The sequence below is a fragment of the Callorhinus ursinus genome, unplaced genomic scaffold (genome assembly GCF_003265705.2).
Source record: "Callorhinus ursinus isolate GAN/ISIS: 27379988/994484 unplaced genomic scaffold, GSC_fseal_2.0 scaffold25, whole genome shotgun sequence".
NCBI classification, from domain to species: domain Eukaryota; kingdom Metazoa; phylum Chordata; class Mammalia; order Carnivora; family Otariidae; genus Callorhinus; species Callorhinus ursinus.
Genome location: NW_027397087.1, coordinates 29306414 through 29328890, shown reverse-complemented (window position 1 = coordinate 29328890; position 22477 = coordinate 29306414). Strand labels below are relative to the sequence as shown.

Here is a 22477-nt window from a genome sequence, read left to right as displayed (position 1 = left end):
TGGCTGTACCACTCATTATATGACCTTAGCAAGTCACTTCAGATAATTACCTTACCTATAAAATGAGAATAGTAATACCTATATGTACTTGTTAGGATTAAGTGGGAGAACCTATATTAAAAACACTTCATAAACTGTAAATCAGTTAGGGCCAATAGACTTTTATAGTAGAGGTATGCTTTCAGGGAAATTTTCTCATGGTAGCATTGAACAAATAATGGGATAAGAAAGAGTCTCCTGACTTTGAAATATCAATTGTAACTTGGGTAAAACTCTAGAGATGCCTTCAGACATGCTGTGGCTAAGTGTAAGAGAAAAGCTGGAGCTTTGGGAATAATAGATCAAGGCAGGTTTTGAGAGCAGTTTTAAATACTCCATGGGCCGGGTGCCTGGGTGGCTCAGCTGGTTAAGCATCTGCCTTCGGCTCAGGTCATGATCCCAGGGTCCTAGGAATGAGCCCCACATTGGGCTCCCTGCTCAGTGGGGAGTCTGCTTCTCCCTCTACCCTTTCCCCTGCTCGTGATCTCTCTCTCTCTCTCTCTCTCACTCTCCCCCTCTCTCTCTCAAATAAATAAATAAAATCTTTTAAAATAAATACTCCATGGGCCTAGATACTTAAGTAATAACACTTGTATTTAAAGCAGGCCTAAGACTAGAGACACACCGGGGACCCACAAGGATTTAGACTTCTTGGCAATTTGGCAATATATAGTGAAATGTTAAATACGAATGCCTCTTGACTCAGAATTCTCTCTTAAAGGCATTTACCCTCAAGATACATTTGCATTCATGCCCAAAAATGTAGGCACAAGGATTTTTGCCATATTACATGCATATTTGTCTAGACTCTCTCATTTTCGGATGATAAAGTTCTAGCTCACTTGGGGAATGGGGGTGGCAAGGAGAGGGGAAGAATTTCTTGGCTCACAGAACTGGTAAGTCCAGCAATATTCTCACCTCAGGCAGGCCAGATCCAGGACCAACACTGTCCTTGATCTTCAGGTTATGTGACATATTTGTCTGTCTCTGTTTCTCTCAGCTCTGCTTTCTCTGTGTTTCATTCTCAGATAGGTAGTCTACCTATTTTCATGTGGTAGTCTCTGGAAGCTCCAGGCTAAGCTCCTTCCAGTTTAGCAGTGGCGTTGGGGGTGGGGTGGGGAGGAATTGTTCCTCCTTCTCTGTAGTTCCACAAAAGTCCTAGAGTTGACTCTCATGGTACAGACATGAGTCAAGCACCACATCCATGACCCAGTTCCCCAGGGCAGGGGTATAGAATACTCTGATTTACCTGGCTTGAGTCATATTCTTGGGGTGGCAGTGGGAAATGAGTTGACCCCACTTTAACCACATGAAGTAGTATCAAGGAAATCGTGCTTCCCCCCGGGAAGAGTCAAGTGTTGTTAACAGAGGAAGGAAGAAAAGGATGCAGGCTAGGCAAAAGCAGTATCTGTTCACTATATCTATTTCTAACAACAGATAATATAGATATAACTTAAATGTCCATTAGTACTAAGAAAAACTTAAATATGATACATCATAGGGTGGGATACTATGTATCTGTTAAAATGAATGAGATCTATCCATGAGATGACAAGAAAAATGTCTTCTATATAATATTAAATAAAAAATGAAATTGCAGGAAAGTAGGGGCACCTGGGTGGCTCAGTTGTTAAATGTCTGCCTTTGGCTCAGGTCATGATCTCAGGGTCCTGGGATCGAGCCCCACATCGGGCTCCCTGCTCAGTGGGGAGCCTGCTTCTCCCTCTCCCACTCCCCCTGCTTGTGTTCCTGCTCTCGCTATTTCTCTCTCTGTCAAATAAATAAATAAAATCTTAAAAAAAAAAGAAATTGCAGGAAAGTATTCTTAAGTATGTGAATGTGTCTAATCTGTTATGGACGTGAATACTTTTTCTTCATATATTTCTGTACTGCTTTTGGTTTGCTGTTATATTTGATTGTTTGAATGAATATATATCACTTTTGTAACTTAAAAAATAATGCTCCAAGTGGCCCCTATTGTGAACCAGGGACTGGAATTGACAAAGCTCTAGAACTATAGAGAGATGGATATATGATAGGAAAGCTGGAAGGATGGTATTCATGGAGCTGATATAAAAATAATGGGGACCCAGGGAATGGATAGGACAGATTAAGCTGCTTTGTATAATATGGCAGGGAATTTATATCCTAGAAGAGTGACAGAGAATTGCTAGAAAAAGTAAATGTTAACCAAAAAGTCATGTGGTTTGGAAGAGGTAGGATAGGTAGTATAGAAAATAACTTTGGCAGCTCCATGAGTCTGGAGAGCAGGGAATCTGGAGTAGAGAGATCTGGTTGTGTTACTTGGGCACTCTGTTACCTAGGAAAGGTCACACAACATCTCTCAGGGTCTCCATCTCATGTGTAAAGTAGAGTTTATTAGTATTTTCCTGTTTTCTTCACAAGATAACTGTGAGGTTCAAGTGAAATGGAAAAGGGTACTTATGTAAAGAAAAGACCATGTAATTCCAAGTTAGCCTGGACCAAAGTAAGGAACTTGTCTATGAATGAATGGAGGGGGAGAAGAGAGGGGTAGGAAGATGTCATCAGACTGCCTTTGCACATTAGACGTCTCAGATGACTCATTTTGTTGGTCATTTAATTTCTTTGGATGGGCAGGTGCTTTTTTGAGAGAGGGGAAGACATGGACAATTGTTTATGTGTAGCTTTTGGTACTTTATGAATAGTTCTACATAATTCACCCACATGTGGGAACAGCAAGGTAAAATGCAGATACCATGTGCAGCCATCATGGAAGAACATACAGAAAAGAGAGCCATTGTAGAAATACTACAAGTCTGAATTACTTGGAATCTTCATAGTGATGGCTTGCCCAAAAAAGCATTTTTTAAAAAATATCATTGCTATGAAAAACAAACAAAAACTACTCAGGAGTATCAAATCTGTTAGCATGTCCTGCACATTTAAAATCTGATGAAGTTGTTTTGCTCTGTATATGTGCATTTTAGCATTTTGAGGTAGGTATTGTGCATTCCAAATAGAACACTTAAGTGGCATTTCATTGAATTGTTTTTATTTATTCACTTGGTGTTTATCCTGCCCTTATCTACCATATGCTTGGGCCAGTGCTAGGCACTGACATACAAACATAATTAACACATAGCAGTCACTGCATTCAGACAGTCTTCGGTTAGTAGGGAGGACAGACACATGGACAAAAAGTGTAAGGGGAGTGGGGCAGGATTGTCTAGAAGGAGTTCACTGTTTTTTGAATGACCTTATTTTTTTCTTCCATTCCTTTTAAGTGCTTGCTAGAACTTTCTTGACTTTGTAGTTATTATTGCTCAGGTGTGTGTTTAAGAAGAATTGGATATCTCTTTTTAGCTTTTGAAACTCAAAAGATATTCTGCATCTATAACTTAACCATAGGAACTGTGAATGCAATACTAAAGAAAGTGAAAATTTTTCAGAGACTGGGTTTTTATCCCATAAACTTTTACTGGTTCTGAATTGAGTTAGTCTTTTTGTTTTTTAAGATTTTATTTATTTATTTGACAGAAAGAGAGAGAGCACAAGTAGGCGGAGTGGCAGGCAGTGGGAGAGGGAGAAGCAGGCTTCCCGCTGAGCAGGGAGCCTGACTCAGGGCTCCATCCCAGGACCCTGGGATCATGACCGGAGCTGAAGGCAGCTGCTTAACCGACTGAGCCACCCAGGCGCCCCAGAGTTAGTGTTTTTGGATAGACAAACTATCCCCCACCCCCACCCAACCCCAATACACAACACATTTTTAAATGATTTTTATCTTAGATGCTATCTATTACAGAAGAAATCTGTTCTCCTACCTTAGGCTTTCTTTCCTGGCTCCTTTGGATAAATAAGACTGAACGTGCTTTGAGGCTCAAGGCCTTGGCAATTGTGTGTGTGTTTGTGTGTGTGTAATAGAGAAACTGTAAAAGCTCAATTTTTGTGGCTCAGAAATGTGAGATTGTTTGTCTGCTCTTGCCTTTCCTCACCCTCTCTTCCCCCCCCATACAGGTTTGAGCTCATGTTAGCAGCATATGTTTAGCGATATTCAAATTCCCAAGTGGCCTGTGAACAAGATGATTGTAAAACATCTTTCATTACAAGACAGAATAATCCTGATTCCTTAATTCTGGGTCTAGCTGTTTTGGTGTTTTTGTTGTTGTTGTTGTTTTTTAAAGCCAGCATTTTGAGTAGATTCATATGTGAACTGGTTCATACTGTGAAGAGGCATTTTTCAGAGTCAGAGAAATGAGAAGAGGGAAACGTATTGTTTCATATCTTTGTGATGTGTTTTTATAGAGTTATTTTCTGAGTTTTAAAGGCTACGCTTTTATTTTCCCCCTTGTTTTTATGGAATATAATCCCATTTATTTCCCTATTCTTTCTGCTTTCTTGTTAGATGGACTTGTTTAATATTACCATTAATCCTGATGATAATTTCCCATGTAAACAGTAATTCCCTGATCTCTCACAAACACTAAAGAACATTCAGTAGTTGTGCTAGAAGGCACTACCATGGGACAGTTAAGTTTTGGAGAAAAACTGTCCTATTTTCTGTAAAAATAAAAAAATCAAACTGTATAAACAAAACAAAAGAAAGGGATTGCCAAGGTCATTATGTCCTTAAAGGTTTTCTCTGGCCCTGACTTTAGATACATTCATCACCAACATATACTTATTTTTTATGGAAATATTAATATATGCATTATTTTTTACATCCAGATATTAATGTAGGTATGGGACTTATTTGAACTTGCTTCACGGCTAGGTAATTTAGTTTTTCAAAAAGAATGAAGGGCTAATTATTAGGCAATAATGTGATCAAATTGCCAAAAGCTTCGAGGTGGTTCTATTTCAGTTCTCAGCCTGATGTGCTTTTAAAAATATCTCTACTTAGAGTAGTTACTGTTCATAATGCTTTATGGAATCTTTTTAGCTAACAGCTTGGATGATAAAGAAGCCATTATCCTTGATTTGGTGTGTTTAACCCAAGTTGAATTTATGACAGACTGAAAATTAGCTGTCATGTGGTACACCTCACTTCCTGTTCTGTGCAACTTGATGTGTGTGTGAGCCGCATGTCCAGCAGGATTTGTAAGAATATGTTATTGATTGATGGGAAAACTGTTTCAAAGTACCCTGCAAAAATGTACAAGATAACATGTGCAGGGTACATATAACCTTGCAGTTTTGGTTTATAAGAGATTTAGCCTTTGGCTAAACAGCATATGAATAAATCTATTAGAAATTTTTCAGGAGAGGAAAATTCAGGATTTACTTCTTTAATTTCCGGGCTTTTATGCAGTTGACCAGTTTAGGAGGGAGATCGTATTAGTGCTTTATTTCCAGAGCAGATGAGAGATTATGAAACTACCTTAGTTTCTGAAATACCGTGGATCAAAGAATTCAATGCGAATCTGCCTTGCCCACCTCTCCCACTTCATTCCCATTACCTCATACTTACTTCTAGGAAGTACCTCGTTTACCACATGTATAGCTTGTATTGCATTTAAGGCTCTGACCTCATCCCCCATCTTATTAAATGATTTCACAACATAATATTGATTGATTAAAAATTTCTTAAGCAGTGAAGTCAAGATAGCTCTCCAGAAGAAGAATGAAATAGAATATACAGGATTTCTCATTTAAATGCAGCCCAGGATAAGTCATTACTGTGTGCTAATCTCTGACCAAAGAGATAGACTTTCTTAGTGGGCTTATATCTGTGTCTTTCACCACCAGCATTGGCCACTTTATGGGCAGTCATGTGAAAAACTAGGCACAGAATGGAACTTGCATGAGTATCTTTCTGTACAGATAGTTCTAATACATTATGGCTACATCTCCCAAAGATACTTTTATATTTGGCACATTTCCTGTAATACCTAAGAAACTAAACAGACAAGTCTTTTATGTTTTATTTTTAAAGATTTTTTTTTAAAAGATTTTATTTATTTAAATATTTTACAGGGAGAGACACAGCGAGAGAGGGAACACAAGCAGGGGAGTGGGAGAGGGAGAAGCAGGCTCCCCACTGAGCAGGGAGCCCGATGCAGGGCTCGATCCCAGGACCCCGGGACCATGACCTGAGCCGAAGGCAGACGCCTAATGACTAAGCCACCCAGTTTGTTTATTTATTTATTTATTTATTTACTTATTTAACACAGAGCGCGCAAGTGAGCGCAAGCAGGGGGAGGGGCAGAGGGTGAGGGAGAAGCAGATTCCCTGCTGAGCAGGGAGCCTGATGTGGGACCGGAGCCGAAAGCAGACGCTTAAACAACTGAGCCACCCAGGCATCCCTGGAGATGTTTCTAATAGACAAATTTCCAGTTGACTACCACTACCTGCTTACATTCTAATTTGACCCACACCTATTCTGTATAACATGGAGGCATGCATCATTCATATGGGTTCTATGGCTTTACAAAGAGGAACCTAGTAGGTAGCTAGAAGGAAATCCTAGCTATTGTCAGAATTTTGGTTTTAAAAGGAAACCAGTCTAAACATTTCCCTCCTTTTTGTAGATGAAAAAGTAGAGAGACATGAAGGAATTTTCAGGGTTGGTAGGAGAACCAAATACTAGATCAAAGACTGGCTTGAACCCTTCCTACAGTAGCATCTTGGACCTAGTCCATCTTTGAGAAAAGTTTCAAGCTACTCAGTAATCTAGAAGTTGCCCTGGGCATCTGAAGCCTGCCAGAGTATTGTGAGGCCTCAAGATATTTAATACAAGGAGCAGTAATGCAGCCAGCAGGAACACCTCACATCTTTGAAGGTACAATGGTGGAGTTATGAGTGATAGAACTCATACATAGAAATTACAGACATCATTCAGAATGCTTTTGTGACTTCTTTGTAAACATGGAAATATCTGACAAGAGATGCCTAGATTTGCTAGTAAAGATGGTCAAGAACAAGATGATTATTTGTCTCATTTAAACTGATCCTTAAATATTGGCAGCAAGTCTAGGAAATTACGTCAGTATTATATTTCTGAGCAGGCCTGACTTTTAGCTTGTACTTCAGAAGGAGGATATTGTGCCCAGATTTGCAATTTAACCAACTAAAAGAATAATATGTTTATTAATTAGGGTAAGATTTGGCTATGAAAAAAGGTACAAATAACAGTTCAGTCAAGGTAGAGATTGATTCTTCTTTTGGATTAAAAAGTCCAGAGGGAAGGGAAGTCCAACATTGGTTACTTCACAGCCATCGAGAAGTCCGGTTTTCTTCTTTTTTGTTCCATTCATTCTTGGCACTGATATCCTCAAGTTGTCTAGTGGTACTAGATGGCTTCTGGAGCTTGAGCCATTGTCAAGGGGGGGGGCCTACTTCCAACTTGAGTCAGCTCCCATGAAAGAGCTTTTCTAGAACCACCTCAACTAGCAATTTCTGCTTCTCTCTCACTAGTCATTCCTGTTATCGAGAGAGGCTGTAAAGTTAGAAGTGGGCAGGTTGCTAATCACAGTAATTAGAAGTTTTGTTATTAAGTAAGAAGGAGAGAATGGACACTGGGCAGGCAACTAACAGATCTGCCACAAGCTGTTTTGAAGAATATATTTATATTAGGAAAATCAAATTTTAGTGACATCAAAAACTATTATATAGGATATAAATTTGAAAAATCCCCAAACTACCGTCTACCATATGTCTGATTAATAAAAGCAATGATTCTGTACAGTGGTGTTCTGCTTTGGATTTTTCAGCAGGACTTACTGGAAACAGCTGTTAGGTTTTGTGTATTTTAAATAAACTGAAAAATGAGTTCAGAACAACAGGGGAAAAAAAGACACTTCAAATTAAATCGTTTCCCTTTAGAGATAGGGAGAATCAAACAGCTACAAGGACAGTTGAGTAGATATTAATGGAGCTGGCAGGAGCAGAGTATACTACATTCGATGATATGAGCTAGGGATGAACATATCAAAACACTCAAGTTGCTTCATACCTAGATGGAACAAGAGAGACTGCGGCAGCACATGGAAGAGGCATGAATACATGTCATAGCAACGAAGCACACCAACCCCAGATAGACAAGATTTATCCTGGAGACGAGGATGGGCATACTGGGCTAGAGGTTTAAGTAGTAGATACTGTCTAAGTCCTTTTGGGCTGCTGTAACAAAATACCACAGACTGGGTGGCTTATGAAGTCAGAAATGTCTTTCTCACAATTCCAGAGACTGGAAATCCAAGATCAGGGTGCCGTCATGGTCAGGTTCTGGCAGAGACCCTCTTCTGACTTTTTGCTGTGTCCTCACACAATGGAAGGGGCTAGGGAGCACTCTGGGGTCGTTTTTTTTATAAGGACACTGATCTTAGTCACGAGGGTTCTGCCCTCATGATCTAATCACTTCCCAAAGACCCCACCTCTGAAAACCGTCACATTGGGCATTAGGTTTTCAACATAGGAATTTGAGAATTGGGGGTTGAGAAGACATAAGCATTCAGATTATAGCAGAGAGAATCACCTCTGTTTGTATCCTGCCTGTACATATAAAGAGAATGGAGAGAGGGAGAGAATGTTGTCGTCTAAAAAACTTTGTAGGCAGAAGCAACTGCAGACCATGGTATATATAATTGTGTAAGATGGAAGTGCTTCTGCTCTATGAGACCAGATTTTTTAAAACATAGCCTTGTTTGTATCCACTGTTCACATGGTGCCATTTAACACTTATTTACTGAATGCCTCATATTTACAATACACTTTAAAGAGGAAATTCATTCACAAGTTGCCACTTAGGTGAGAAAGTCTAAATTTTGGCATCTTAGAGCTATGAATTTCAAATCTGGGGAAAGCCCAGCTTTTTTTTTTTTTTTCTTTCTTTCTTCCTTTTCCTTTGAGAATTACTTACAGTAACCGACCCCTGTGTGTTGACTTTGCCCCAGTGATAGAAAACAGGAAAGTACAGAGACTCCCTGTGAGAAGAGCGTCAGGCTGCACCCTCTGTGACCTCAGCCCTTCAGTCCGAGTTCTCCTTGGGGCAACAGCTGCAAACAGCCCATGTGGCGTTGGCAGTAAGCATAGGGAGCACAGATGAAACAGGCTAATGCACCAGGGCCAGGTGGGCTGGCTTTGAGCGCAGTGAGCTGTCTTTTGAACCTTTTATGACAGTGCACTTTCGGGCCTCCTTGGGGGAGAATAGTTTATGCTCTGATCCAGTAATGGATCAGGGACCATTCTCTGTCTTATACAGCAGTGGAAATACCTTTGTCACTCTGGTATAAAATAGCTGCTTATTTGAGGCCATTGTGCAGTGGCTCGCCTTTCCTGCCCATTATTAGTTCCCTTTGAAGCTGCTGTGCTCAGTTTAGGTTCTCCAGAGGGACTATGAAAGAAAATGGAAATCTCACAAATTGTGCTTTTTGTATATCTACTCAGTGCTGATGGAGCTATCTCATGTTTTGGGTTTTATGTCCCCCACTCTGTACCCCTTTTCCCCTCTGCTTGCAGGTGAAGGTCTTCCACAGGTGTATTACTTCGGACCATGTGGGAAATACAATGCCATGGTGCTGGAGCTCCTTGGCCCTAGCTTGGAGGATTTGTTTGACCTCTGTGACCGAACTTTTACTTTGAAGACGGTGTTAATGATAGCCATCCAGTTGGTAAGTTGGCATTGCTATTCTGCAGAAAGATAGGTGGGTCCCCCAGCTACATCCTTGTGACCCTTTTAGTGCTTTCCCAGCTATAGTGACACCTAGTGAATGCACACTCAGAGGCTTGATGGCATTCTAGGAAGCAGGCCGGGCAAAAAGGGTTAGCCTAGAGAAGTCATACTGCATCTTCTGTTCGCTCTATTTTAAGAATTTGCACCTTGGAGCAACACCTTGCCCTTAACTGAAGTAGAAGCATATAATTTAGATTGAGGAGAAAGAGAATGATTAGGTGAAATTGTACAAATGTAAGTAATTTCCTTGATGTTTTATTTATAGGTTTTAAACACATGGCTTTAAGGTTCTGTCCTCTCCCCTCACCCTTGCATCCAAGAAAGGATTGGTGATGTAACCCACTGCCCTAAACAATCAGATTCCAAAGTTGTGTGTCCAAGAACCCGCCTTAGTTCTCTGGCCTCTACTTCTCATAGAGACTGGCAGAGCTGAAGGGATAGCTCTCTCAACTCCAACCAAATTATATACCAGTGCCAGTTCAAGAGCAGTTAAGGCAGTTCCTTTGAGGAGTTTGTCAGCCCCTCAGAGGAAGGATGCAAATGCATCTTTATTGGTCTGAAACGGTAATGGTCTCACCCACTTTACAGTAAAAGCTTGGAAATGTTAAAAAAAATTGACCTTGAGGGGCGCCTAGGTGGCTCAGTCATTAAGTATCTGCCTTCGGCTCGGGTCATGATCCCAGGGTCCTGGGATCGAGCCCCGCATCGGGCTCCCTGCTCGGCGGGAAGCCTGCTTCTCCCTCTCCCACTCCACCTATGTTCCCTCTCTCGCTGTGTCTCTCTCTGTCAAATAAATAAAGAAAATCTTAAAAAAGATTTTGACTTTTGAGTCCAAAATTGACCTTGACTTTGGAGTCCAAAATTCAAATGCCTGAGCTTCCCTTTCTATGCTAAGTAGAAACATAAATGGAAATAAAACTTAATGAAATTTGAAATAATTTTTTAAAGATTTATTTATTTTAGAGTGAGAGAGAGAGATCGAGTGTGCATGCACATGGAGGGGGCAGAGGGAGAGAGAATCCTCAAGCAGACTCCCTGTTGAGCACAGAGCTCAACACGGGGCTCGATCCCAGGACCCTGAAATCATGACCCGAGTGGAAATCAAGAGTTGGCTGCTTAACCAGCTGAACCACCCAGGTGCCCCTGAAGTAATTCTATGATTGTTACTTTGGACTATATTTACTTTTACATAAAAACTGCACTTTTCTCTCTGTTGCTAGTTAGCTCTATGAAATCAAAATCCAGTACTAACTTCTCTGGATCTCACTTGCCATGTTTTTGTAACAGAAAGAACTAGGTTGCGGAGTCCTGTTGGATTGAGGATAGGAAGGTGTAGGCAGGAGGTGAATGTGGCAGTGGCACCTGTCTTCAGAGGCCACAGACCTATTGTGATAATCCTGGCTGGGGATCTTCTTGCCTCTCAAATGTGTGCTTTCTGAAGTAGCCTAAAAACACCTAATTCTATTCGTCATTTATAAATTGTAACATTATGAGGTAAAACTATTATCATTTTAGCTGAACAGTGCTGTCCCACTTTCATTTATCTTGATATTTGTTATGTATATATTTGTATCAGAATATTTTCTGGTTTATAAGAGTGAAGTGACTGGGTGGTAAAGAAATGAGTTTTATTTTTCATTTCAGTAGTTAAAACCTTGGACTGATAAAAGAAAATGTTTTGATGTTTTTTTCCCCCAATAAACTTCCTTAGAATACTTTCATTGATGTTTTTTTCTCTTTTAGCTTTCTCGAATGGAATATGTGCACTCAAAAAATCTCATTTACCGAGATGTGAAGCCAGAGAACTTCCTGATTGGCCGACAAGGCAACAAGAAAGAGCATGTTATACACATTATAGACTTTGGCCTGGCCAAGGAATACATTGACCCTGAAACCAAAAAACACATACCTTATAGGGAGCACAAAAGTTTAACTGGAACTGCAAGATATATGTCTATCAACACGCATCTTGGCAAAGGTGTGTTTATTTTCTGCTCCATGAAAGGGGCGGGTCCTTAAAATAACTTTTTATTCCAATAATACTTTTGTCCCCATTGTGCTTTACAACTTGTGATTCTTATTGCTTCACAAGGCAAGTGATTTTTATACCTGAAAAACTAAGGTGCTAAGTTACTTTCCTAAGTATCCTGTTGACAACTTAACATTTTTTAATTCTTTATACTGTTTCCAAATGCTTAGTTTCTCAGCAGTGTGGGCACTTGAATTGTTGTATTAAGGTGATATCATTTTAGTAAGTCTAATGATGAATTTGGTGTTTACGTAGGAATGACTCCTTATATAATGATGGTCCTGAAAGGACATCATACTGGTTGGTATCTGTATTGGGGAAGGGTGTGTTGCTGAAACATGGACTCGGCTTCTGTTCACTGTGCATAATTCCATGAATAATGCTTTGAGGAAGAGCCTGTGTCTTTTCTTACTCAATGAAAATATATAAGTCTTGCATTTTATTTAGGATAGACAATTTGCACAAATATTACTAAAAGCTCTAATCAAGGCAGAAGACCTTACTTGTAAGAGGAACTAATCCAGGGGAGAATATTTAAAAAGAAGCCTAAGGAACAGTGGGAAGCCAAATAGATAAGGCCCTGGGCCCCTCACTAGCTTCTTCAGAAAAGCTTCCCTTTTTATCTGTTTTATATATTGGGCTTCCATGGAAGATTCTGTTTGAAGAAAAGGTTTCAAAGTGATTGAAAAAAAATGTTTGAAAATCACCACTCCTGAGAGTAGACATGTAAACAGAATATTACCAGGTCCCATACTCCTAGACATAGTTAATTATAGTGGGTGTTTAAATATTAATGAATTTTTGTACATTAATGTACATTAATAAGTGTTTTAAAGACTAAATGGCTACAAAGTTGCCTTGTTGAGTAAACTGCATAGGTATTCAGATGAGGATTCTAGTGTTAGTGAGGAGTAAAAATCAGATTACAAAGTGATACAACTTGAATTGAAATCATGAATGCTGTCAAGATTTTTTTAGTAACCATATGGAAATCCTCTTAATTAAATGTAATATTTTAAGATTAGATCAGAAGGTCCTCTGCCACTTATTATCTGTGTCATTTTGGAGAAGTTACCTAATCTTCCTGAAACTTATCTGTAAAATGAGAGTAATATTGCACAAGGATGTGTTTGTGGGTTGAATGAGTAATGTATGTAACATAGGTCTCTTGCATAGTGTTCAATATTCCCTCTTCCTTCCTTTTTACTAAGAGACAGACTATGTCGTAAATAGTAAAGTCATGATTGTTTGGTTTAACTGACAGACTCTAGAAGTTGCTCTAATGCCTGCTTCCTAGACACAGCAATTTGTGTTCTGATTTTATTATTCTTGTCAGGGAAGGCAAGAAGAGACAAGGGATAGGTGTCTGTGTTATGTTTGTATAAGGTACAAGGTAATGGTTAAGAAGAAGGGATGGAAATCCTGGCTCCTGCACTTAAAGCTATGTGATTTGGGTCCAGTACCTTCCCTCGGCCTCAGTTATCTCATCTATGAAATGGATATGATAATAGTGCCTTATACTGTAGGATTCTGAGAGATAAAGTATATAAAGCGTTTAGCATAGTGCCTCATGGTAGCAAAGATTCTAAATGGTAGTTATTTATTGGACAAAGTATGTTTTAAGCGTGTATGGTCATCAGACTGGGTTCTTTCATCTCTTGGTGTAGCCATTCCTGCTGGAACTTTGAGTTTATCTCCAAACGTGAATTTCCTGCGTTCCAGAGTTTTCCAGGTCACATTGAACCTGTCCACGTATTTTGTCCTCTCCATATTACAGAGAATACATATAGATGGTTGTCACATGCGCTTTAAACTCTGGTCTGGGTCTCAAAGCAGAGAGGTTTCCATAGGAACTCGAATCATACTGGTTTTTAAATGTGTAGCATTCTGTATGTTCTAATGAAGAAAAAGAGAAGGGTATCTTCAAATGACTTGGAGAGCATTGTCTATTTGTGAGGGAGAACAAGGGAAGAAGCCTCGTAAACCTGACATTACCACATCAGATTAGCCACCTTCTCGCTGATTAAGGTAGCCCATTTTGATTTTGTATTCTTTAATGGTTGAAGTTAGGGTGAGAACGCTGGGTCACCTAGCTGCTTTCCTCCAGCAAAATAAATTTTACCTAGAATCAGGGATGTGACACATGTAAAACCAAGCATCTTTCTGAATGATTGAGAGCAGGCCTTTATGGTGTGGAAAAATTCTGTGTCCTGCTGGCCCCACTCATATTAAAACCTTTCTTATTTGAAAAGGAGAATATCCTTCAGGAAAAAACATGAGGACATGTGGAAACGCTGAATTCAGTGAATGTGGAGTTTTCAAAGAAGTATGGAAATAAAGCATGACTCTGGTTTTCACTTTTTTTGGGGGGGAAGGCTTAAATTATCACAGATTAATTACTAATGGCTCAAATTAATGACTTTGGAATTTTAGAACTGGAAAATGACTTTTCAGATTATCTAAATCAACCACTTTATTTTCAGATGAGGGGACTGCATGCAGCCCAAAGTAGGTGACTTGGCCATGCTTGATTTCACATGGATCAAATTAATGGAAAGAATGGGCCAGGAGCTAGATAACCGGACTCAGGAGCCATTGTTCTTCCTATTATTCCATATTCCACAGCTATTTTTCATGGTGCTCAGTATTTGGAAAACCACTTTATTAGTTATTCCAGTGGGTTTACATGTGTTTTCTGTTTGTTTGTTTGTTTGTTTTGATTAAAAAAATTTTATAATGGGCTTCGCTGTGGAGAGGAAGTTGGGCTTTTTTCTGAAGTGCTGATCAATATTGAAAATGTGGAGAGTCTCGCCCTCTAGTGCTCAACTAACAAAAGTGCAACCATTTGTCCAGTGAATTTTTATTACCAAGGGGCCTCTTGTTAGAGGAAGCGGATATAAAAATGGAAAGGCAATGAGTAGGTGTGATACAGTGTGAGAAACTGCAGGGTGTGGTTCCTCTATCTGCCCTGCTTTGTGGGAGGCCTCAACTCACCCTGCTTGTACTTTCTTTTTTATTGTGTATCTTTAGGTTCTGTTACATCTAACAGCTTTTTGTTTTCAATTACATATAAAATTTGTTGTAAACCTCAGGCAAGTGTGTAGACAAAAACTTCTGTTGGTCTTGCTGTTTTATTTCATTCTTTTAAAGATTGAGTGCATCCACTCAGTTTTATGTTATTTCTCTTGTCAGGGTACCTCCCTTTCCCATTAGCGACCACCTTGCCAAAAACCATTTTCCAAACCGCAATTTAGAAAGTTGCCTTTTCTTTCCTCATCTGCCCTGTAGAGTTCTATTCACTCTTTTTCATGCACATTTCCCATAATTGGAGGCAGCCCTTAAACATGTTGTACTTTTGTATTTTGAGCTGAGTAGCTTTCCCTGCCTCCCTGCCTTTTAGATTTTCCCCTCTGCACAACGAAAGCATGATTGAGTTTAGAGTAGCCCCTTAATCTTGTCTCTAATTTCTCTTGATAAAGCCCTAAATTTGATTCTGAGAAATAAACACATAAGATGTCTGCGATGAGCCATAATTGGCAAATAAGGAATAGAGGCATGTACTACTTCTATTCAGTCTGACAACCCAAGAATACATAAGGATGTTCTCTGAGATAAAATGACAGTTTTTTGTTAAGTATTCTTTGTTTCTTTACCATCTTAGTCTTTCCAGTTAAAAGGAAAGAAAAACCTAGCAACTTTTTTTACACGGTAAGCTCCCAGAATGTGGGGATCCTGTTTTATGTGCCCATAAAGGGCACCTTAAGTAATACATTTTAAATTTTTTTTAAGGTAGCTATGGAACATGGAACAAATGGATTGTTAATTTTTATGATGAATTAAAAGCACTCGACATGTATGCTAGGCATTCTGCAGCTTGTGTCTTTGCAGGCCTAGCCAGAATGGACTATTTAAAAGTTTCAGCTGCTTAACCTGCTTCTCACTTTCCGTGATGGTCACCCAAGGGTAACTGTAGCTCATATACCGGAAGTAACATTTCGTTTAAGTTATCTTACTTTCAGGAAGGTGACAACAATGACTGAGGGGTGGTTACTCACCATTTAGTGATTTGGATTTGGATTTGGTTTTAGTTTAGAATTTGCTCTTTTCCCTTGCTATTTACTTGCCAGTGACAGCAAAGGAAGTACACAATGTTTTTTGGTTTTGATCTAAAATACTATCCTTGGTTTAGATATACAAAGAATGAGTAATCAGAGCCTTTTCAGAGACAGAAGGGTTTCTGAAGGGATTACTTGGTTTTGAACCCCTTTCTGCTTTAATAACTGCAAACATAATGTGTGATCTGTTTTCCCTTTTAGAGCAAAGCCGACGGGATGATTTGGAAGCCCTAGGCCATATGTTCATGTATTTCCTTCGAGGCAGCCTACCCTGGCAAGGACTCAAGGTATCCTTGAAAGTGCTCAGTGGAGGGCTTTGTTTCAATACTCAGTTGTTAATGGAGGGGTTGCTGACTCCATGTCTGTAAGAAGATGTGCTGGCGACAGAGATGAGAAGCAGGGACTGGCTACATCAGTCTATATTGTAAATGCTCCCCTGGGCTTTGGGAGCTCTGTTTTGCCTACATTTGTCTTCCCCTTCTGAATCCTTCTTCCTTGTTTTGGGGTTTTCCATAATCTCTTCCCTTGTTCCCTCACAGCCTTGGCAGTGCTGCTTTTCTCTGTGTCACTTTCCTCCTCCACTACCATTATGTAGCAGGAAGAGTGTTCCCAGCGTGCTGGGGAATTTCTGGAACAAATTGATGACAGCAGCTGCTACACATTTTACCAGCAAGGCCAGCAGGGCTGGGTGTGCCCCTAAGGAGAACTGGAAAATATTTGTTCTTCCTCTATAGGCTAAGGACCCACCTGAACTAAAACAAAAATCCAGGTTTAATGTTACTGTTCACGTGTTTTATTCAATAAATGCCTATGCAGACGATAGCCGTTCCTTATGAAGCATGTAGTTTAAATAGCCTTCCTTAGGTAGGTATCGGTATAGGGCATTTGTGTTCAAGGTAACTATTGATAATAATTATAACCACTGTAATTACTTCGTGTCTTTGGCTGGTTGGAGTAGGAAATGGTGAATTTCTAGCACATTTTAAGTCCCATTAGATAGTTAAATGTGAGACATATTTTTGAGTTTTAATTTATTTCAACATGTTAGTATGGAAAGAAACTTAATCAGTAGCTTTGGGTACTTCTACGCCCCGGAACCCCCTCCCACTCTCCCTCCAGAAGGACAGAAGGATTCATTTGCTATGCTTTCTAGGCTGTTGTCCTGAAAAGTAAAGCTTCTGCCCCTTCCCTTTGGGAAGGTTTTATTTCTTTGCCCTTAAATTCCTCTCCTAACACCTCCTGGTCTTCTCCTAGTCATATATATCTTCTCATTGGTATTGGTAACTGTCAGATAGAGTTTCACATTCTGTTTGCTCATCACATATCCAAGCAGTGCATTTGTGTATTATTGTTTGAAACTTTTTCACGGTCCACGAATCATTTTAATGGCAGTTGTAGATCTAAAATTTCTCCAGCTTTATTTATTTATTTATTTTTAAAGATTTTATTTATTTATTTGACAGAGAGAGACACAGCAAGAGAGGGAACACAAGCAGAAGTAGTGGGAGAGAGAGAAGCAGGCTTCCTGCTGAGCAGGGAGCCCGATGTGGGACTCGATTCCAGGACCCTGGGATCATGACCTGAGCCGAAGGCAGATGCTTAACGACTGAGCCACCCAGGCGCCCTCCAACTTACTTTAGAACACTGTTGCTTAAAGCTGGGTGCAGCAGCGTAGGGAGAGGCTCATGAGAATTCCTTGAGACCAAGTTGTTGGTCCACGCTCTAGGAGCCTTCTGTCTATAATCCTGAGCAAACCAGACTTGGCTGCTTTGAGCCACTGACATACATCAGACCTGTCTGTTATCCATGCCTCTATCATAGATAACACTTTTCCCTCTGGAAGCACATTGTAGAAAGGCATTTTTTTCTACTAGTTGTTCTCTTTTTCTATTCAGCTTCGCAGTAAATATTCTGTGGAGCCGTCTATCTGTCTGCCCCCACTTGGATTAGCAGTATTTTTTATCTTATGCTAGAACTGATCTGAATCACTTTTGAACCCCCATGGCCATGGGAGATTACTAAGCTTATGCAATTTTGAAAATACTGCTATATGGTTTTTTTACTTTCTTCTCCTAGCCACTCGTCTCATTACATTTGATGGTGTTTATCTGAGACTACTAAATATACTTACAAGGAAAACCTTCCAGAACAGAGCATATGTTAAATACATCATCTCTACTACATATCTTATTTACTAGAAAGGAGACTGAGCCTAGCAAATCCTGCCAGTTTGAGTGAAACAACCATCGCCTCCCCAAGCATATTGGACTGCCCTTACTTGGCACCTCTTTCCAAATAACTTTCTCTTTCTACTCTACAGGCTGATACATTAAAAGAGAGATATCAAAAAATTGGTGACACCAAAAGGAATACTCCCATTGAAGCTCTCTGTGAGAACTTTCCAGGTAGGATGCTAAAAGGACGCTCCAACCAGTGCGACTGAAGCTTTGAAGTAGGTGGTGACCATGACTTGGTATCTCTAGATAAGGGTGCTCTCCAGAAAATTCACATTTCCTTTTATTGTCATTTAGACCAAGACAGGTTTTATCACTTTCATTTGGGTCATAAAGAAAACAGATAATCGTGGCTTGGTCCAGAGCTTCTCACCACGGGAAGCATTCAGCTCATGAGCATGGCCTTTCACCTCTTTTCTACAGAAGAGATGGCAACCTACCTGCGATATGTCAGGCGATTAGACTTCTTTGAAAAACCTGACTATGAGTATTTACGGACCCTCTTCACAGACCTCTTTGAAAGGAAAGGCTACACCTTTGACTACGCCTACGATTGGGTCGGGAGGCCTATTGTAAGTATCCTGTTTTACCTCCTCACCTCAGACCAGCGCTACCTCACTACCTGACTTGCCAGATTTTCTGCTTAAGTCTGTGGGAAAAACATTCCTTTGACTGTAGACTTTATATTTGCCAACCTTTTCAGGGTGATGCCATGGGTAGCAATTACTAGAGTTGGGAAGTAAGAGCAACTCCTTTATATGTTTTTAAGATTATGGCCCATATGTCCTAAGATACCAGAACTTAAGCCAGTTCTTAAGAAGAACTTTCATTTGCATGATCCAGAAGCTGATGCTACATAAGCTGTGAAGGTACTTGACTTCTGGAGGAGTGGAATCCAGAACCTTAGGAAACTCTTGAATTGGTTCTCCTGGCCAGGGGTCCACAGGGCCTGAGAGCATGCTAACCCATCACTGTAGGATGTTTTTCTTATTTTCCAAGGTAAGCTACTCTTCAATGAGCTATTGAGGACCGGGCAGCCTCCCTTTTGCAGATAAACAAACTGAGAAGACACGAAGACTAGAAACTGCCCTTGGTGGCTGAAAATAATAATCACTTCTGTTTTATTAGAATTAGAATGATGCTCTCCTTTGTGGAGGCATTAAGTTGGACGTGTTTTCCATTTGACCTTTTGTTCTATCTTTTCCAGCCTACTCCAGTAGGGTCAGTTCACGTAGATTCTGGTGCATCTGCAATTACCCGAGAAAGCCACACACACAGGGACCGGCCATCACAACAGCAGCCTCTGCGAAATCAGGTATGTGCTGGGCCTTCCTTGTTGCAGACATTCTCCCACTTCGTGGCTAATACTAAAACTGAAGTTCTTCAGTGCCCTTGCTTCAGTGTATATACTGAAATTAAAGACAGAGGACTTGCCATTTCTCAGTGGTGTGTTATGGCATTCCAGCATTCCTTGGGGCTGGTGAATGGTGCTGAAATGTGGCCCGGTGATTTATATGAAGTATCCAGTCTAGAGAATTTGGGCTTGTCCACGTCTGTTTGCTGAAAGGGGAGTCTGCCACAGGCCTGAAAGACCTTCTGAACTTACAGGATGAACAGGGTAGCCCATTTTGGGTCTCATCTGCAGTCTAGTCTGGTGCTCTTGCCAGTGCTGAGGGGTTTTTTGCTGATTAAGAAGAGTGGGTAATTTGGACTTCCCAGCTGACCTAGGCAAAAATTGGCACCTCTCTTTCCACTCTGCCGTGGTCCCCAGGTTAATTCTAGAGCTGGCCAAGATCTGAGATGGACCTATAGTGAAGACTTAGCTTCACTCTAGGCCACTCCAAGAGAAGGCCATGCCATCCGTCCTTCAGTGTTCATAGTTTGAGAAACTAGTGGTCTATATGAGAGGCTCCTCTCAGCCTAAAGGCAGAAGAGGCAAACACACAAAAATCAACAAACTTGACAACATTTAAAGAAAGGGGTCACTGATTGGGAAGTAAATATGATGACTTTCATCTTTATATCATATACATTTGACCCTTGAACAATACCGGTTTGAACTTTGTGGGTCTACTTATATGTGGATTTTTTTCATTAAATATAGTGCAGTACTGTAAATGTATTTTCTCTTATGATTTTCCTAGTAACATTTTCTTTTCTCTAGCTTTATTGTAAGTACAGTATATAATACAGATACAAAATATATGTTTATTGACTGTTTATGCTATCGGTGAGGCTTCTGGTCAACAGTAGGCTATCAGCAGTTAAGTTATGTGGGGAGTCAGAAGTTATATGGGGATTTTCAACTTCACAGTGGCCAATGCCCCTAACCCCAGTGTTGTTCAAGGGTCAGCTGTATGTTGCTAAGAGAAAACTTGAGGACCCCAGTAGATCAATAAGCAAAGGATATTAAACAGATACGTACACACACATACACACAGTCATTATCACCTATCAAATTAGCTTGTTCTCCTCACTCCTGACCTCACTTTTTAATATTCACAGATATTTTTATAAAAAAATGCAAAAACACTTATCATCTCAGATGTACATATGAAACCATATAGGTGAAAAATAGCATATAGAAGTACATACACATATATATACAGTGAAGTACACATATAAATAATGGATAGACTCAACATAAGTACATACTCTTAGCAAAATGTCTGGCTTGGTAAGAAAAAAATGTATAAAGGGAGGAAATCTATGTATTAGTAGGTAAAAGACAGAGTGGATAGGCAAAAAAATGGGCTTTAGCAAATTGTGTACACTAATCAGGTCCGTAGTTATATGCTTTTATCAAAGTAGTTGGCTGAAAATTACAGTTTGACTGACTTCTGATTTGACAACAGAATATCACTGACTTCTGCAATTGTTCTCCCTGGACCTCCCTTGTTAAAAATGTAGCTGAGGGGCGCCTGGGTGGCTCAGTCGTTAAGCGTCTGCCTTCAGCTCAGGTCATGATCCCAGAGTCCTGGGATCGAGCCCCACATCAGGCTCCCTGCTCCTCGGGAAGCCTGCTTCTCCCTCTCCCACTCCCCCTGCTTATGTCCCCTCTCTCGCTGTGTCTCTCTGTCAAATAAATAAATAAAATCTTTAAATAAATAAATAAATAAAATCCTTAAAAAAATAAAAAAAATGTAGCTGAGTGCACAGTTAAACTGACACTCTCCTACATTGCTCTGGACTTTGTAAATTGTTACAAATTTTCTAGAAGGTAATTGGATGAAGTTACTGTTCTCTCTGATAGAAAAATCTTATTTCTTGGGGCGCCTGGGTGGCTCAGTCTTTGGGCGTCTGCCTTCGGCTCAGGTCATGATCCCAGGGTCCTGGGATCAAGCCCCACATCAGGCTCCCTGCTCAGCAGGAGGCCTGCTTCTCCCTCTCCCATTCCCCCTGCTTGTGTCCCCTCTCTTGCTGTGTCTCTGTCAAATAAATAAATAAATAAATCTTAAAAAAAAAAAAAAAAGAAAAAATCTTACTTCTTGGAATCAATCATAATAGAACAACCCAAGATATAGATTAAGTTATGTGCATAAAATTGTTGCAATGCGATTTGAAACAAAATTTGAGAAATGATCCGCCTATTTCATTATAAGGGAATGGTTATGGATCCAGCTCAAATCTTTTATTAGATAAACTGGGTTATAATAAAGTGAGCAGCAGTGCATTTATTCAGTGGAATATTATGTAGCCACTTAAAATAACATTTAGGAAAACTTGTAGCAATCTGAAAATGTTTATGGTTTGTAGAGTGAAGAAATCAGAGTACAAAATTAGAAATACATCATGATTTCCCCTGAGGGGAAGGGAAAGTGAAAAAATCAGTGAGAGTAGATAATGCCAACATATTAACAGAAGTAGCCTTGAAACTGATAATATTACGGTTAATACTTTTCCAAACTATTCTCTGATGAAGTTATATTACCTTATAATGAAAAACGCATTTAAATAGAAAAGGTATGGAAAGAAAGAAAAAAATATTTTTAGTCAGTGAAGTCACCATAATCAGCCTATCTGCCCACTCGTGTTTTTAGAGTATTTCAAACTAAAATAGGTATTTCCTTTAGTTTCCCTTGTCTTTTCTGCTTCAGTGAATTCTTAACCAATGCTGATGTTTTGAATGTATTTTAAAAGTATGGAAAAAGAGATGTTGAAAACCTAGACTGCCAAGGTAAAAAATACGGTCATACTTAGTATTGGAGTAAAAGTACAGTAATTTTCAGTGTACTTTTAAGTGAAGGGTCACTAAGCCAGTGTGTGTAATTAGGAAATCTCATCTGCAAAGCAATAAAAAGCTTCTTTTTGAAGAATTGAATCTTGAAATTCTATTTTTTTTCCGTTTTGGGTTTTTAGTATCCCATGGCTGCTAAGGGATTGAAAGTCCCCACATTAATGCAAATTT

At 39.8% G+C, this 22477-nt stretch overlaps 1 protein-coding gene across 14 annotated transcripts in view; it reads left to right on the top strand.

The window, feature by feature from the left end:
- CSNK1G1 (casein kinase 1 gamma 1) overlaps window positions 1-22477 on the top strand; it is a 182054-nt gene that overhangs the window by 124398 nt on the left and 35179 nt on the right. For 12 of the 14 annotated variants that reach the window (XR_003210599.2, XM_025884415.2, XM_025884405.2 and 9 more), the window contains 6 exons: window positions 9478-9629; window positions 11435-11669; window positions 16037-16122; window positions 18156-18240; window positions 18493-18641; window positions 19277-19384. Coding sequence is in view for 13 of the 14 variants with exons in the window: in XM_025884415.2 (XP_025740200.1) it covers window positions 9478-9629; window positions 11435-11669; window positions 16037-16122; window positions 18156-18240; window positions 18493-18641; window positions 19277-19384 (815 nt within the window). In the remaining variant the exon portion in view is untranslated. The remainder of the gene's footprint in view (window positions 1-9477; window positions 9630-11434; window positions 11670-16036; window positions 16123-18155; window positions 18241-18492; window positions 18642-19276; window positions 19385-22477) is intronic. The other 2 variants (XM_025884416.2, XM_025884413.2) reach the window with 1 other exon arrangement.